Below are 18,083 nucleotides of genomic sequence, written 5' to 3' on the forward strand. Positions count from 1 at the left end.
TGTTTGTTATGACGCACCGGCGTTCACATTAGAAACCAAGGCTTCAGCGGTAATTATTTGTTATGACGCAGCGGCGTTCACATCAGAAACCAGGGCTTCAATGATAATTGTTTGTTATGGTGCAGCGGCGTTCACATCAGAAACCAAGGCTTCAGCGGTAATTGTTTGTTATGACGCACCGGCGTTCACATCAGAAACCAAGGCTTCAGTGATAATTGTTTGTTATGACGCAGCGGCGTTCACATTAGAAACCAAGGCTTCAGCGGTAATTATTTGTTATGACGCAGCGGCGTTCACATCAGAAACCAAGGCTTCAGCGGTAATTGTTTGTTATGACGCAGCGGCGTTCACATCAGAAACCAAGGCTTCAACGGTAATTGTTTGTTATGACGCAGCGGCGTTCACATCAGAAACCAAGGCTTCAGCGACAATTGTTTGTTGTAGCGCAGCGGCGTTCACATCAGAAACCAAGGCTTCAGCGATAATTGTTTGTTGTAGAGCAGCGGCGTTCACACCAGAAACCAAGGCTTCAGCGACAATTGTTTGTTGTAGCGCAGCGGCGTTCACATCAGAAACCAAGGCTTCAGCGATAATTGTTTGTTATGACGCAGTCCAAGTTTTCTGATCGAAGTTCTGATGCGTTGTTCAGAACTTTTGCCTCCTTCTTGACTCCAGCGCGAAATTCCGTTGAATCAATCACTTCTGTGATTCTTTGCTATAGTATTTTGTTTTCAAACTCTTCACATCACAAGGATTTACCAATGTTAAATCTTTGTTATACTCTGCCGTGCGTTATCGATTAACATTCTTTTATTTTAGAAAATTTTTAGAAAATAAGAATAGTTGTCAGGATATCCGCTCTTGAACATCGTATTTCAATATATCAGAGTGAATTGCCATTCACAATAAATAGAGCTTAAATTCATCCATGATTTAGTATGCAGTGTCATTTTACGATCAAATGAGGCAACAATGGTAAGCCTCAAATTAAATGAAAATCACCTCTGGTTAATTAATATTGTTAGGTGAACAAGTTCCCTGAATTAAATCGTACAAATCGAGACTCAATATTCAAAATTCCATATCGAGTGAGTCGGCTTATTTGCTGTATGACGTAAATGACTTCATCTTGAGCTCAATATTTTTTGCAGTGCTATTTAATCAAATGTAACGATACAAAAATACAATAAGAAAGTGCCAGTTATGAATATAATCAAGAGTCAAAAAAATTTTGAAGCGCATGAATAAAAATCGTAAAACCACTCAACCAAAAAATATGAAAGTTAATAATTAACATATAATACAACTTAACCATTTTAGTTGTTGAACTGTTCGCAGACAAAATGAGCTAAAAGTGAAAATTTTCTCATATCAGTGGAAATGTCCGCATTTATCATAGATGCTTATTTCAAGAGTTTCTTCATCGTCTAGACCCCGATAGTTCCCCATCAATCCCCCACACCCCAAATCACGGGGAGGTTCCCCCGGTTTTCTCATCACGATCCCCTTAAGCAATTTAGGACCAGAGCGCTCCCTCCCTCCCACTCTATCCCTGCACCCTCCCCCCGAGCTCCGCTCTATCCCTGACATCCTACCCCCGAGCCCCGCTCTATCCCTGACACCCTCCCCCCGAGCCCCGCTCTATCCCTGCACCCTCTCCCCGAGCCCCGCTCAATTTCCTCACCCTCTCCTCCCCTCCTCGCTTTATTCCCTCGCCCTCCCCCAAGCCTCGCTCTATTGCCTCGACCAATATTCATCATGATATTACTATTCACTTCCTCACTTTATTTCCCGTCCTTCTACTCCTCCACTCACACGATGGCCGATGCCAGCTACAGGTGCAGCGTTGCAGTGCAGGTGCAGCGCTGCAGTGCAGGTGCAGCGCTGCAGTGCAGGTGAAGCTCTACAGTGCAGGTGCAGTGCTGCAGTGCAGGTGCAGCTGTACCCTGCAGGTGCTTTTCGTACGCTGCTATGAGAACAATCAAGTTTCTCAGCGTCCTCGTTGCATTATCATTTCGATCTCATCACGAAAATAGTATATAACAATTCATGCCTACTTGTACATTGAAATGTACTGCTGAATACTAGGTACGGCCATAATTAACTATAGTATTACGATGGAATCACTGCCGATATAAAAACTATGGCATAGACCAGCCTCTAACCCCCGAAATTTACTATCGCATACCCAGGGTCGGGGTTCACGCCGCCACCCCGTTGATGTGCAGCTGCCCTCTGAGGGGTTAGCGTTTTTGTGCCCCGTTAAGAGGGGAAGCTTTTAGCCTCAGCGGGGACTGGGGTTTATGATGAACGAGTGCAGCTTCCTTTGTACACTTCCCATAAAATTGCTGCCATCAACGAACTCAATTTGTTGCCTTACTGCGAGCAAACGGCGTCACTGAGCCTGCGAATAATTTTTCTCGTTTTAAAATATTAACCCATCGGCTATCACGGAAAAACTTTAGATTGTGCGTTTCGGAGCCGCCGATAATTTCCTAACGAAGCACAATTTCTGTCCCGTAATGTGGAATAGAAACAGTTAAACATTAAGGCGCGACTGTTTTGATGCCCATAGACCGAATTAATAACTGAAAAATATTACAATTTTTCGACAGAATAAAAGTGACATTTCATTGACCGATGGTTGGCAGTTACATGTTATTTCCCATTAAATCGATAGGATTTATATATATGTCCATTGTTCACCGTATGGCCTTTAATATATTACCTCATTAATGTCAGCCTTGTTGAAAACACAAATATTCTGGGAAATATTGGAACATCCAACCGCTGCATCTTCCTAATCAAAGTTTTAATATCCTTTTGTTATTATTTAAGAAATATATAATACCCACTGTAAAAAAATAAGGCCCATTAATTCCTAAGAATAACTATCGGATTTCCGTTAAACATTTAGAACCTCTTACGGGTTTCTGAACTCTAATTATATCGATGTTTTGACAATGATCTTCAGTAATGTTCGACTGTTTAAAAGCCAACGTCAATTCAGACAAAGCAAACTAAATAAAATTATGCGACTCTCCTGAAAATCTTTCATTGAGAGCAAAAATGAAAAAAATGAGGACAAGACTTTAATACAATTAATTAATGAATGGAACCTCACTTATCGGGCGTATTATATCTATAATTTATTACCTTTTCAACTGCTTATCGTAATAAGAGTACAAAATCGATAAAAAATGTATTACCTAATATTCTCCGACGTAAGAACTTGCGGGGAAGCTTTTACATCTCTCAACTATAATTTATATTTAAAAACCTTTACGGCAGTGAATTGCGAACATGTTATTTGAAGGCATTAAATAACGAATTCAATACGCCTCATTCAATTTTGGTGGGTGTCGGCAGCGAAAGCTGGCTTATAATAATCTATTAACTCAAATATATCGCTTATAAATCCAATTTCAATCAATTAGTAGCAATTGATGACGGGACTTGCAATTATCCGGCATTGTTCCAGTAGCTTACCTTCATATATAGGCGATCATGCCAGAAGAGAGGGATTCCGAATCCTCCATAGCAAGTAATCCTTCAATATATTTGGCTAAATTAATAGAATGCAGTAGCATGATCAATATATATAAAAATTTACTTAGAATATCCATGAAACATAACATGAACATAAAATCTATGAAGAAAAATTCCTGAATTTATGTTTAAAAACTTCTTCTCTCGCAGCCAATTTTCAAGTCTCATCGCACTAATTCTGAAAACAATACAAGAAAACATGAACCAAATTCAACTTTCATCGCATTATTTCTTTGACATCGTATTTATAGGAAAAGTAAATATAGTCCTCATCAGCCGACTCTTGGGCAACATATGAGCTTTTGAGAATATTATTTAGTTACAATTTACAATATTCGTACAACTGAACGAGATGAAGAAACACATTTTAGAAACAAAATTTTATTAAAACAGAATATTTCCGATCAAATGTTCTTCTAATCAGCATTGTCGCCAAGATTAATTCTGTGCTTTTTATAAAATTTCTCGGTAAAAGTAAAAACTTGGTCGTAATTCAAAAATTTTCTGGAGAAAAAGCGATTATTAATTGAATTATGCGCAGCGAATGTTTTAAGATCATCAGCGTTCAATGGAACATCAACAGACGCGTCTGGAACGTTCATAATTAATTCTCTTGGACCGCGTGCATGCAAATCTTTATATCGGGATTTCTTTCGCTTGCTATTTAAGACATTGAATAATCTCTGTTGTAAGTCATTTCCGCATGATAATATTAAATAATTGATGTAGAAAGGTAATACAGTACCAACAGTTTCTAAAATGAAGTTTATATCAAAATATTAGCCAGACAAAAATTATCGATTTTATTATAAATATTATCCTACTGCTAATTGAGTCGTGAATTTCGTCCATTGGTTATAAATTATCGATAAAAATTGAAAAGTCAGTAGATGAGCAGTTGCACTGTCCTAAAAGGGACACACAGAGGAATTTTATTATTATTATTATTTATTAATTATTAATAATAATAATTATTATTATTATTTATTAATTAAAAATAATAATAATAATAATAATTATTATTATTATTATTATTGTTATCTCTGATCAGCGGCCTCCGAACAGCGACCTTATCTCATATTACCCATAGGACGCCTGCAAGTCACCGATGTTTAAGTGATGGCTCTGTACGTTCATTAGACACATGAGTTGAAGACACGGGACGCCTGTCGGAGACCACCACTGCCGTGCTTCGAATGGACTATCATGATCCCTTCCCTCAAGAACGTAGCCAAAATAATTCTTGACTGTAACATTTTTAGCCGCACGCCACCAGACAGATCACATCCAGTAAATTAGATCAATCAGACCACCAGGAAGTAGCCTGACTTAGAATGACCCAGCATCGTCTGCCAATACGCAAAAAAATTTTGCACCACCCGGACAGAGCGCGCCGGAACCTTGCAGTGATTGTGATGCCCGCCACCGACCCGTCCGTGTCTGTCCCGTGTGTCGAATCAGCCTACGGTCGACCGGCCAGAGGCCGTCAGTAACCAGTCATGGGCTGGTTACTGACGGCAGGCTTAATTGGCGGTTGATTGGTGGGCATCCGGAAATATGCTAAGCGTTCCATTCAGGGCTGATTGGTGTACAAAATTAGGGATGTACGGCTGCTCTCCCGAAGACACACGTCATGCATGTTATGTTTATAAGTCATGCATGATATGTTATATTTATGTTAGCCTGACACGTCATTTCGCGTGTTGTTGTTGTTGCTGTAAGGCCTTAATGGAATAATTTCACGCTAATTACATTTGAGGAATTTAGTGACCCAAATCAATTAGGAGGCGTCTGTTTTGGCGTGAAATTTCTCAGTAACCGGAAAATTCTTTCACGCCGCGTAGAATTAAATAGTGGACAATAGAATGGAATTTAGCGATCGAATTATTCAAAAAGCTGTTACGGAAGGCTAATAATTATATATATATTATTTAATGTAAATTAGATATTTTCCTTTTTTATGGAAATTAAAAAAAATGCCTATGGTGACTTTCATTAGCAGCCCCATATAAAAGAAAACCTGTGATCGGCAGCCAGCCACACATTCAGTGCTGAGCAACTGTTCCCTTTTCTCCTAAAATTTTCAGTAGGGTAGCCGGTAAATGGCAGGAGCGGAGGTTTGCTGTCGAGAAAGTTAGTTATTTTAATGGCCACCAACTAAGCAAGGACCAAAGTTTGCATTTGATGAAGTTTTGATGATTAGGAATAATTTATCTGAGGCTCATTAGCTTCAGGAACTCTACTAGGCTCTGTTATTTTAAACTATTTCTGATCGCTTCAACATAAGCCTGGTGATTAGCCCTGTGAGAACTGATACCAACTTTAACAACATAAATCATATTTAACAAGATATCATGTAACTGGGAAATAAATTTCGTGTTTCAAAATATTTACCTAATATGCTGAGCATGTTTTTGTAAAAATTTCGAGTAAAAATTTTCTCGTGTAGCCACTCAAAATAATCTAATTTATAATAGTGTTAAAATTATTTTCCTAACAGGCAATGCCGTTTATTATTTCAACTTTCAACTTTCGGTCATGTTTTTATCTGAGCTTCTATTTTACCGGAATTTCCACTAATTCAAAACTTCAGAAAATGAATTTTTCAAATAAATAGATATTCATGTCACACTCAACGAACTGAATTTGCATAATCGAGTCTGAGTGAGAAATGCAAGGGAATGTTGTGGGTCAGAATGTGGTGGCATATCAAAGGCGGAGCGACGATAAGCAAAACAGGCCGAGCTAATATGCGCGGCCTGCACAAATGCTTGACGTTTGCTTAGATAACAGCGCAGGCAGCTCGCGAGGCTGCGGCCGACGCTGTCTGTGATGCCGAGACCACCGAGGTGTGTCACTGGGGTTCGGGGACTGTACTCAGTGAAATAAGCGAGATTTGTCCCAATCGCGATGCACTTTGCCCTGCTATGAGTCATCATTTAACATTTGTCCCAATAGCGATAGATTTTTTGAGAGGGATTAAGGCGATTGAATGTCGTTGAGCTCTCTGAGCTACAGTCCCTTCCTTGTTGTTTGTTAATCATAAAATGGTTAAATAGCGAAAAATTTTTGTGTCATCGACAGCCCATGAAAATTTTAATACCCAAATTTATTTACACAGTAAAAGTTTCGAATTTTGTTCGTAACAAAGTTCGTATAACGTGAAACATATTTAAAGGCTTTAACATAGTTTATAAATGGAACGACACAAGCTGAAGTCGCTGCGATCTGCCGCTGTCGTCGATTTGCATAATCGTCGGCAGCTTCAACGGTGATTAACAGGGTTGGAGGAGGGTGATTTGGAGGAGGGTGATCACGATGGTGGTGGATGAGAGAGAATATTATTTTGGTGACTGATTAATGTGGTGGGGGATTATGGCAGTGATCATCTTGGTGGAGGGTATGATTGATTAAATGTATATGGTTGCGTTAACAGTGATTATTGTAGTGACAGGGATTTGTTTGGTTAAGGATTCTGGCAGTGATCATCTTTGCGGCAACAAGGATTGGTTATTATTGAGTAGATACAACTGATTATTGGAGTGACTGTGATTCATGTGGTGGGGATTACGACTATGAGGCTAGGATTGCAGACTATTCCGTACGATTGGGCTTTTTGTAGCAACTGAGATAAACGTGCACGGTAGATTATGGTAGCGATCATCGTAGCGTATAGATGAGAGGACTAAATGATTTTCGATGATTATAACATGATTGATGATGTCGTGGTGACAGCATGGTTAGTATTGTGATGTTGATTGCAGTACAGGATGGTTAGTGTATGATAGTTAAGAATCATTATGGCAGAGGAGGGCGAGAATAATCGTGATCCCGGTGATGATATTAGCAACATATATCAGTGATGATACTGACTGTCCGTACTTCTTTGTCTTGCAGTGCTGCTGATGTTGTTGGTGTCGTCCATCTGCCCTGCGGTGAACGGTGAGCAATTCGTATGTTATAATTTATTGTATGTATTCATTTGTATATAAAGTTTATTCATCCAAACATCAGCTATAATTAAACTAGTATTTTTAGCGTAAATTGTTGAGCTTAGAAATTTATAGGATATACAGTATATTGAAATACCAAGTTTATGCTACACGAAATAATACATTTGAATTGTTTGTCGTTTGTGAGTGAAGGTTTATATATTTTAGGAGTTTGCACGCTCCTGTCATTTAGGAAATGAAATGATTGTACACTAACAGAAAAACTGCTTATCACGCATTTAAGTATAAAAAAAATGGTAATAAGTAGTATAATGAAATAGGCAGTATTTGAATGCTCGTGTAAACAGATGAGATATTTATTTTTAAGTATTAAAAATAATTGATAGTAAGAGTTCTTCATAATTATTTACGCAAATCGAGATTGTTCCTCGTTTCTCGGTGTGCATTTCTACCTTAATTGGTAGATAATAATATTATAGGTATAATAATTTAATCGCTATATACCCTTCCATGTGCCCATCTTTATCCCCCCTTCCTTCCTCCACTCTGTCCCTTCTTCCTCTTCATCCCCTCTTCTTCCTACACCCTCTCCCCCTCCTCCTCCTCATCGTGCCTCCTTCCTTAACCCTCTCCCCTTCCTCCTCTTCTTCCTCCTCTTCTTCCTCCTCTTCATCCCCCTGTTCTTCCTCAACCCTCCCCCTCCCCCTCACTCGATGGGGTGGCGTCGCTTCCGTTTCGTCTGAGTTCGTCCGAGCGGAACAAGAGAAGCAAGACGTGCTAGACGCGATACTCGGCGAGACTGGCAACCCCACGCGATACTGGCAACCCCACGCGATACTGGCAACCCCACGCGATACTGGCAACCCCACGCGATAATGGCAACCCCAAGCGATACTGGCAACCCCACGCGATACTGGCAACCCCACGCGATACTGGCAACCCCACGCGATACTGGCAACCCCACGCGATACTGGCAACCCCACGCGATACTGGCAACCCCACGCGATACTGGCAACCCGACGCTATATTGGCAACCCCACGCGATACTGGCAACCCGACGCTATATTGGCAACCCCACGCGATACTGGCCACCCCACGCGATACTGGCAGCCCGACGCGATACTGGCAACCCCACGGGATACTGGCAACCCCACGCGATACTGGCAACATGATGCTATACTGGCAAGCCCACGCGATACTGGCAACCCCACGCGATACTGGTAACTCGACGCGATACTGGCAACCTGACGCGATACTGGCAACCTGACGCGATACTGTCAACCCCACGCGATATACGTGGCATATCCACGCGATACTGGCAATCCAACGCAATACTGGCAACCCGATGCGATACTGGCAACTTCACGGCGATACTGGCAACCCTACGCGAACAGGGAGCATGACGTGATAATCGGCTCTTTTAGCAACTCGTCGCTATACTCGGCAATACTGTCAACGCGTTACGATATTGTCGCTACTGGCAACACTCTGTTACACATGTATTGTGTTACAGCCAATATAATTCGAAAATTGGTTATACCATCTAAATGATGCAATAATTCATGATATTGTCAACACAATACTATCCACTAAACTGGCAACAAGAGGCAACACAAGGCGAAGTTAACATCAAGGCGCCATATTGGTTGATACAGGCAACAGGATGCGATACTCGACACACGATAGCTACTATTATTAGCAGCTGTCAACATTATGGCGATGCCTGCAAAATGACACTATACTTGCCTATATTGTGAACAGTTACAATAATAGACAACACTTGTAATACAATACAGAACCATGCAATATTGGTGTCCCAATTTTATACGAACTGAACTGCAACAAATCGCCGAAATATTTAAATCAATGTCCAAGCAACAATAAGATGATCTAGATGCGACATAATAGTTTGGAATTATTTAAGAATTCAGCACGCATTATTTAAACACTGAAAATACCTTATTTTCTGCCAATATTTCCAAAGTACTTACAGAGCTAACAAAACCTTATCGGTATCAGGGCCTTTTGATTTGCCTAGTGGAGTTCAGAGCACAGACACGCAGGCAGTCTGCGGCCACAAGCTTTAATTGCCGGCGCAGAAGTTCTCTCTTATTTTGCTCATAACGGCGCCAATCGTCCAGCTCACTTGGCTCGCTCTTATCTTTAAGCCTCAACTCTTCTAATAAGTTCAAAGAAGGCTATAGAAGTCCGCTCGATTGCCGTCCACAATCGAACCTTCGCTTTTTACTTTCTCGTGGGCAAGGCTGCCAGAAGCGCTTCAGGAAATCATAAAATGTGGGCTCAGTGCCATCGAAATATATTGAGAAAAAGTTGATAATTCTATTCTCAAATCAATCAAAAAATAACTTTTGATAACATTTCAATATTGTTAATTACTTGCTCGTATCCATGGGAATCATACCAAATAATTTAATTAGTGCTCAATGTTATATTAGTTACTTTGACACGTACGTCATTCATATAATTAATATTTACCTAGTCATTAATTCACACCACGAATAACTTCCCAATCCCAAGTAAAAATTATGATGGAGAAACTTAATAGTTATTTTTTTCACTTAATGATCTGTTAATGAGGCCCTTCAAGTTTCTTCACCCTTAATATGGTGTCCAATATGAGTGGTAATAATAATATGATAGCAGATATCTTAATTTGCAAATATATGTAAGATATCTCTTTAGATAGCAGATATCTTAATATGGTAGCGAATATCCATATATATACGAAGCCGTGTAGAAAATAATATGCTTCTTCACACCATCACACAGGTCAGTATGATGACTCTTACCTGGACCGGCCGCTCACCCTCGAGGAGCGATGTCGCTCTTTCTCTGAAGCTAATAAAGACTCGCAGGAATTCTACAGTCCAATGTACCCCAGCAAGTACCCCAACAACACCGACTGTACCCTCAACATTGAAGGTACGCCCTCTACCGTAGCGAATGTTATCCCGCGGAGGGATACATATTTCCAAAGTACCTACTGAGCAGACAAAACATTGTCGGTAATAGGACAGTTCATGGTGGGGTATGTAGAGGAATACATGGACATTGGTATGGAGGTGAAGATGGAGTTGTTCATGATGGGGCCCATGGAGGGGTACGTGGAGGGGTGCATGGAGGGGCGCATGGAGTGGTACATGAAGGAACCCAAGGAGAAGTACGTAGAGAGGTGCATGGAGAGATACATGGAGGGGTATATGAACGGGTACACGGAGGTTTAGGGGTGAACCACCCCGTGGGTTGGTGTTATGTAAGAGGTGTGCACCAAACTACATGAGCACCATAACTTATTACTCGATATGTTGCACAAGAGACCCAAATCTTCCATGCCCGTCATATTTATAAAAAATGAACTTGACTGAAATGTATACATATTCTGGTTTACCTTATATGTAGATTTCCTTGGTATTAAGTAAGTAGCAGTAGAGATATAGAATTGCTTTTTATGTATATGATGCTCCGAATGCAAGAGGAGAGGCTAATATATTCCTCCCCAGACGTAGTTAATATTGCAAATGACGATATTTTCCAGATCTGTGACAAACACACTCAGAACTATATATACATATCGTATACAAAGTTATAATATATTTCTTTTCTGTCCGTACATTTTCTCGTCTAGGATATTTCCGACTTCTGTGATTCAATTTTTTTTATTATCCCACGCAGCGGAATTTGGCTACATAATACGAGTAGATTTCCGCGACCATTTCGAGATCGAGCCTTCCGAGAACTGCGAGAACGACTTTCTGGAGATCAGAGACGGACAGCACGGCTACTCTGACCTCGTGGGGCGCTACTGCGGCTCTGACTTCCCGCCCATCATAACTTCCCAGGACCGGCATCTGTGGCTCCGGTTCCGCTCCGACGAGAGCCTCGAGTACAAAGGCTTCCGAGCTGTCTATGAATTCATCATGCAAGGTTAGATATAACTTAGTTTAAAGTTCGAAATTAATAACATGAACAATAAATAAGATGTAGAAGATTCTGAATAATCTATTCGAAAATAAATTAAAAGGAATGGCATGTATGACACCAGCCGCATGAAGAACGTGTCCCAGTAATCGTTCGTATTCGTATGCGGAGAAATGACAGCCCTATTAATGCATCAAGCATCATGGGAACCCAAACTCTGGCAAATGACACCACGACATTATTGCAAAGATAACTTGACATTATTCTAAAGATAACGCGACACCTTTCTAACACGAGATGCACGAGTCCAGATCATCAGTACCGTATACAATTAACCAGATTTTTAAAGGTTGTAGATAATGGAAGAAATTTTGGTTTCACGAAACCGACCATTTCGGAGGAGTCAGTCAACAGGATCTCGGTGTGCTCAAAAACGTAAAAAATCTTAGCTTTCCATTTTGTGCGGTACACGGGCTTAACCTGACATGTACAACATTCCATAGAATCAATAATTTGGCAGAAGCCACTCCTGAAGCATTAACTCGTCCCAGCTGCATTTTGACTAAATTGTATAGACGGGAGTTGGCCTGAAGATGCTAAATGATTAGCAAGACAAGTCGAATATTTTATATGGTTAATCGTCCGTCCTCTTAGGACCGAGGATTAGGCTCTGATTATGCTTGAGGCCCGAGGATAGTAGACATTGTTAGACATCTACAAATTTTGGACTACAAAGATGCAAATTAGGCATACTTATAATGATACATGAGTAAGCGAAATGGTTCTTTCCAAAATATATGAGATATTAATTGCTAAACAAAATTGATTAATCGTCTAATTTATCTGTTACCTAGAAAAGGAGTTTTTTTTTTCTTCAAACAGTAAAAAATATTACAAGGTAAAACTAATAACAATGGCAAGGAATTGGTTCACATTACGGAAAAAATCCGGTCTCCGAGAGGGCATAAAATAACTAAAAATTATGTCGCTGGAAACGTACAAATTTATTAGGATTTGGTGCCATTGAAGCACTCTTCAATAATATTTTATTTATATTCTAAACGTATCTAAATCATTTAATTTTTCAGAAATGGGTAGACCGGAAATCCCGCCTTGCAGTTTCGAGACCGGGGGCGTGGCTGGCGTGATTTCCAATGCAGAAATTCCTCAGTTTCGTTTCAATTATTCCTACACATACCGCATGCCTATAGACTGCACCTGGACCATCCGCGTGCAAGAGGGACACATGGTGAGTACTGTGCAGTACATTACTGGAATATCTGAATTGTATATAATAAATAAGAGCTTACCGTACGATTTTGTATTAAAAACCCTATTTAATTACCTCAATTAAAGTTGCTGGTTAAAAATCACGCGAAATTAAGATTTTTTAAATAAAAAATGCTTCGTGCGCAGCTTGAATCGGCAAAGTTTAAAATAAAATTATCCTTGTTAATGTATCACGTAATTATTCCGTATCCATAATTTCTGCGTTTCAGATTTACTTATTTTTCGAGGAGTTTGAGTTGCATCAGCCGAACGAGTGCGATGTGAATTTCGTGGATCTTTTCGGAGAAGCTCGAGATCTGCGATCGCGGTTGAAGCATTTCTGCGGATCCGTGGCAGACTCTGTGGTGACGACCACAAATGTGATGCACGTTCGCTTCTTCGCCGTGGGACAAGCAAGACACTCCAAGTTCAAGGCTTGGTTCACTTCCTTCAGGGAGAGAATCGTGGAAGGAGGTGCGTGGTGTGGACTGCTGGCAGGGCGAGAATTGTAGGAAGATTAGTGATATTTGTTTGAGACAAGTAGAGACAACGGAGTAACTATACTCATGGTTTATTTCTAGTTAAGAATGACTCAATATAACTGCATAAACATTATAGGCGCTTGAATATCCAATGAATGAGTTATCTCCACAATTGTATTAATTTTCTGGCATTTATTTATGTCAAATGGATATATTTTAGTCTCTGCAAAGGTTATTTTAATACAGGACTTTATCTAACTCTGGCTCCGTAATATGAAAGCCTTGTCGGTTGCTGCGACAAAAGTTTCGAATGGGAAATTTTATTGTGTGTTATTTTAAAGCAATTATTATCCTCATTGTGTCTGAGACATCCGGACTTGATATCATTTTATTTCAAGCGCCGATTTTTTGAGCCTGTTAATTGTTACAGTTTAAGGCTTGTCAAAATCCCCAATATATTAAGAACGATACAAAATAAGTCGAGCTGAGATACACCGTGGTATAATCAAAGCTTTAATTTACAGGGACTGTCCGAATCTCTTATAGTTCTTAATCTATTATTTTTCTTGTTATTTTTGTTTGAAAAAACAAGGCGACGCCATCGTCAGTTTTTACTGCTAGAATTTCTATGAACTGAAAACTGCTATTAGACGTTCAACTTATCTGAGAATCTAAATTGTCAATGATTTAATAGTCCTTTTGACGGTTAAGTGGAAACACAAGTCAAGTTTTAACGTTTCCATGGTCTGTCGTATTTAAATAATTACTGCTACTCAGGGCTAAATTACAAATACCACTAGCAGATAATCACGGAAAATCTACAATATTCTCCAAAGTTAACTGTACAGAATGTTTTCAAAAATCGATAAACAATCTTAATGCCATACTTTTTCTTTCATTCCGCGTTAAAATCTCTTTAAAATAAATTATCATAGAGCTAAATCGTACCTGAATTATGTTGAAAGCGATCTCACACCTCTTTAGGCAGAACTTAAATTCCATTAATTCATGCATAACCAAGAAGCATTGCGCTTATGACGCAGAGTCCGATGACCAGAACGTCTGTCGGCCGGACGAGTACGACTGCGACGACGCGACGTGCATCGATGCCTCGCTTGAGTGCAACGACATCAAGAACTGCAGGCACGAGTACGACGAGGAAGGCTGCAGTGTGAGTAATACTTTAGCCAAACATCGGTGCAACTACCATTCTTTTTACAGTACAATTGTTTCATGGTTCGTTTGAACCTCGGTTGCGTTCTAGTTATATTAATTTAGCATCTGCGTTCTGACTTAAGGTTGTGTCTCAACCACAAATTACTGCCACATTTATTGCGTGCTTTAAAAAAAGTATTGGGCAGATGCAAAAGAATCTAATCCCACTTTCGTCACAACACACGAGTTAAAAAACTACCTATATATTTAAGTGAATTTAAGTTAAAAACTTAAATAACCTTTCACTTCTCACGCTGCAATTTTATCTTCAAGAATGTCCGTTGAGTAGCACGATATTCGTGATTTCAGGACCTGAAGAAGCTGAAATTTGACATCACGTCTCAGCACATCATCATCATACTGACGATGGGTTGTGGACTGCTGGGCGGCATGTGCTTCGCCATGTGCTTCAACTGCGTCAGGAAACTCATCAGCGACGGCAGGCAAATTCAGGTGACGAAAAATAAAATCCGGCCTCGGAAGTAAAAAATTAACGGCACTCGCAGAAATAGGGAAAGGCCGAAAAATCTGGGTGCTGAACTTGCAAAAATATCGTCGAAGTTGGCAAAGATTAAATAACAAAATTACACAAAATTTAGAACTGTAAAGGTATGTCCATCAAAGTAGTGAATCTAGCATAATTTTTCAGTCAGGAAAAGGTTGGAAAGTGATTATGTACGCAAAAGTAGCTACAATTGCATTAAGAGCATTTTTTCCATACATTTTCTAGCAAGTAATATTTAATTTACATATATTAATGCTAAATATTCCGTGCTATGCATGGAATCACTTGATAACAACTCACTAACTTTTCAACCAGATCGACCTAAATTATCAACCTTAATTCTAAGTTCGAAGTTTTTGAACTTCGTGTCAACACCCGCAGGAGAATATAAGGAGATCTCGGGAGCAGCTGGAAGGAAGATCGCGCTCGATGACGTCAATTCCGTCGACGCCGACGACGGTGGTCACTCAGCAACGGCCGCCGACTATGCAGGACAACGATTACATGGCGACCGTCAAGCCGAACGGACGTGCGTGTCTTCCCGGGTCTTCGGAAGACAGCGAAGAAGACGAGGACCTAGACGATGAAATGGATGAACTTGAAGACGAAACAAGCGTTGAGATGAGAGACTGCGAGTGCCAAACTCGCGATTCTTTAAGCACCCAAAGGGATTCCCTCGGACAAAGAACTCCTCCTCCACCACCCCCTCCCACACGTCGGCCTCCGGGTGTTTCCTTAGCAATAAGTCCTGATCCTGTTCCCACTCCTCCCCCTCCTCCAGCTTCCCACTATGGTCGGACAGGTGTTCCCCAAGATCCCTACGCCGTGGAGTCCGATGATCCCTACAGATATAGATCCCACACTGTAATAAACGTGTCAGATAAAGTCAGTGGCAAGACTTCTAGAGCTGCCACCAAGTCTCCCAAGTCGACTCCAGACGTATTAGTGACTCACTGACTAGCGTGTTGCATAGAAACTACAGCCTCTAACTGAGAGATGCCAATTATCAAGCATTATGTTAATCATACATGTATTTGTCTGCTGTCCCACATTGAAATAGTGAAACAATTCCAGTCACCGAGATCGTAGTAGCGTATAATCAAAACAAATTACTAAGAAATTTTGCTTTCAAATAATTTATTCCAATAACGTCAATTTAATGAAGCGAGGTTTCAATTCGCACGTAATCCGCATATATCGTGAAATAGAGTAGTGACCTCAATTGGATTGAAAATTTATACTAGAGTGCGTTATCGAGAAAATTGTGGCCCATATGGTCTTGGTAAAAATAATATTTTCCAAGATAGGTACAATCTCCATAAACAGATAAGGCTTCACAAATAATGTTCCTCAGATTAGTGGTTTGAAACCATGACCATTGACGTGTGAGACCAAGGGGGTTAAACTCCCGATAAATTTTCTCACAATAATTGTTGGTTTCTTGAACGTTTGCGCACCTTATCGTTAAACCTCCTGTTGAAGTAAGAATTAATAAGGAATCATATTGATTCAATATTTACTTGAAAAATACATAGTGAATAGCTAAATATTTTGGCTCTATAGACAGTCTGAGGAAAAAATTGAAATTAATGACGAAAATTAATAATGTCTGAGATGAGTCCTCGAAAATTGTTCATATTCTAATTGACTCCTTTAAATATCAATAATAATTGAAAATATCTCAAACAAATTATCATGAAATTTCAACCTGGCAACTTCCACGTAGTCCAGGACACGGTGGAGTCTCATCAAAAGTGATCAAAACTCGATCTTCTAATTGGAAAATTTTAGTTGGTTACTTTGAGTTTTTTAACTTTCCTTTTTTTTTGAAAATTGTTCTTATTTCAAACGGCTTTTCATTTTGCGCCATTGTTGTAACGTGGGGCTGTAGCGAAAGTTTTTATGTCGGACATCATAAAGATTTATAGACCGATAAGCCCTTGAACTTTAATGCAGAAATTGTATCCAAGGAATGCATTCCTACAATCTGATTTTGAGGTCCTGTTAGTGTGGGTCTACCGCACTAAGTAGGCAGAGTGTTTTCACTTTACGGACTCACGTGTCTGGGGACGTAGCGCCTTGTTCGTCATCCTATTAGGATTCTCAATTGAGTGACTCCGTAATTTTGTCGCTGATCTGAATGAAATATCTGAACGCTGGTTTATTAGAGTAGTATGAAAATGTTATAATTATTATTTCCTATAGCAGCTGCATGTGAAAACTTGCTCGGCTTTGTGAAATAATTTTAACGCAAATAAGTGAGCAATAGAGTAATCACATAATAAAGGAAAGGTCTTTGTCATGTACTATGAAATAAACGGCACCGTGTTTGCACAATAATATTCATATGAATGTAGAGCGAAACTGCAAACAAAAGCTCAAAGTTATCATTTTGATACCAATTTTCTGTTTTTATACAATGGGAGATGTCAATTGTAACATTAAAATATTACAATCCTATTTTCCTCGAATAGTCAATGCTAGGAATATAGCTGTAGAAACTGAAGAAATTCATCTATATGGGCAGTTCGATGCAAAAATATTGCATTTAAGCGTGGGTGTTTTATGAAAAAATCGCTGTTTTATCTACTTACCTACGGTAAAGGTAAAACTCGAATGTTGTTATATTATTCTGTTGAACTTGCTCTAAGAAAATCTTTTTATTAATTAATATATAACGGACACTCTATCGGTTTGAAAAGTATGAAGGCAATGCTGCTAATGCCATACAACCCTTGTTCGTGTAGCTTCCAGGTTCGCATGAACTGTTAAACTAAATGTCTTCTGTTGTCGAGAGATAATTTAATAAAAATACAGAGAGACTAACTCCTAAAAAATATGTATGTAAATTTTTAGATATCTTCTATGTGTGTGCAAGTGGATCTTGACATTTAATAAACAATGAAATTTAAGGCTTACCCTTAAAATATGGAATAAACAAATGAAAGAAACCAAAATAACATGGCGTACGAAAGCCTAAAAAATTCAGTTCAGTAACAAAGGCATCTCTCAATATCACAAATTCTACTATCTCTTCAACAAATAAAAAAACACCGCCCCTATAACACGTACCAGCTCTTCACAGTCAAACACTACAATATCATAGGTTAACGCTATCGTACCGAACAAACTTACGAATCTTTGCAAAAATCATACAAAGGTGCACCATAT

General features: G+C 39.5%; 1 protein-coding gene across 1 annotated transcript; it reads left to right on the forward strand.

Annotated features, from left to right (window-relative positions):
* Nucleotides 1-7,449: 7,449 nt before the first annotated feature.
* Nucleotides 7,450-16,531, forward strand: LOC108671256 (neuropilin and tolloid-like protein 2). Its single transcript, XM_018158753.2, has 8 exons — nucleotides 7,450-7,491; nucleotides 10,293-10,445; nucleotides 11,196-11,447; nucleotides 12,530-12,690; nucleotides 12,941-13,184; nucleotides 14,236-14,363; nucleotides 14,717-14,860; nucleotides 15,294-16,531. The coding sequence occupies exons 1-8, from the start codon at nucleotides 7,455-7,457 to the stop codon at nucleotides 15,867-15,869; spliced, it is 1,695 nt and encodes a 564-aa protein (XP_018014242.2). The 5' UTR covers nucleotides 7,450-7,454; the 3' UTR covers nucleotides 15,870-16,531.
* Nucleotides 16,532-18,083: the final 1,552 nt, after the last annotated feature.

Source organism: Hyalella azteca, unplaced genomic scaffold (genome assembly GCF_000764305.2).
Source record: "Hyalella azteca isolate HAZT.00-mixed unplaced genomic scaffold, Hazt_2.0.2 contig2483, whole genome shotgun sequence".
Taxonomy (NCBI): domain Eukaryota; kingdom Metazoa; phylum Arthropoda; class Malacostraca; order Amphipoda; family Hyalellidae; genus Hyalella; species Hyalella azteca.

Coding starts and splice junctions, on each gene's coding strand:
- LOC108671256 (XM_018158753.2), top strand. CDS start 7,455: ATGTTGTTGGTGTCGTCCATCTGCCCTGCGGTGAACG. Junction 7,492..10,292: donor CATCTGCCCTGCGGTGAACG/GTGAGCAATTCG, acceptor ACCATCACACAG/GTCAGTATGATGACTCTTAC. Junction 13,185..14,235: donor GGAGAGAATCGTGGAAGGAG/GTGCGTGGTGTG, acceptor CTTATGACGCAG/AGTCCGATGACCAGAACGTC.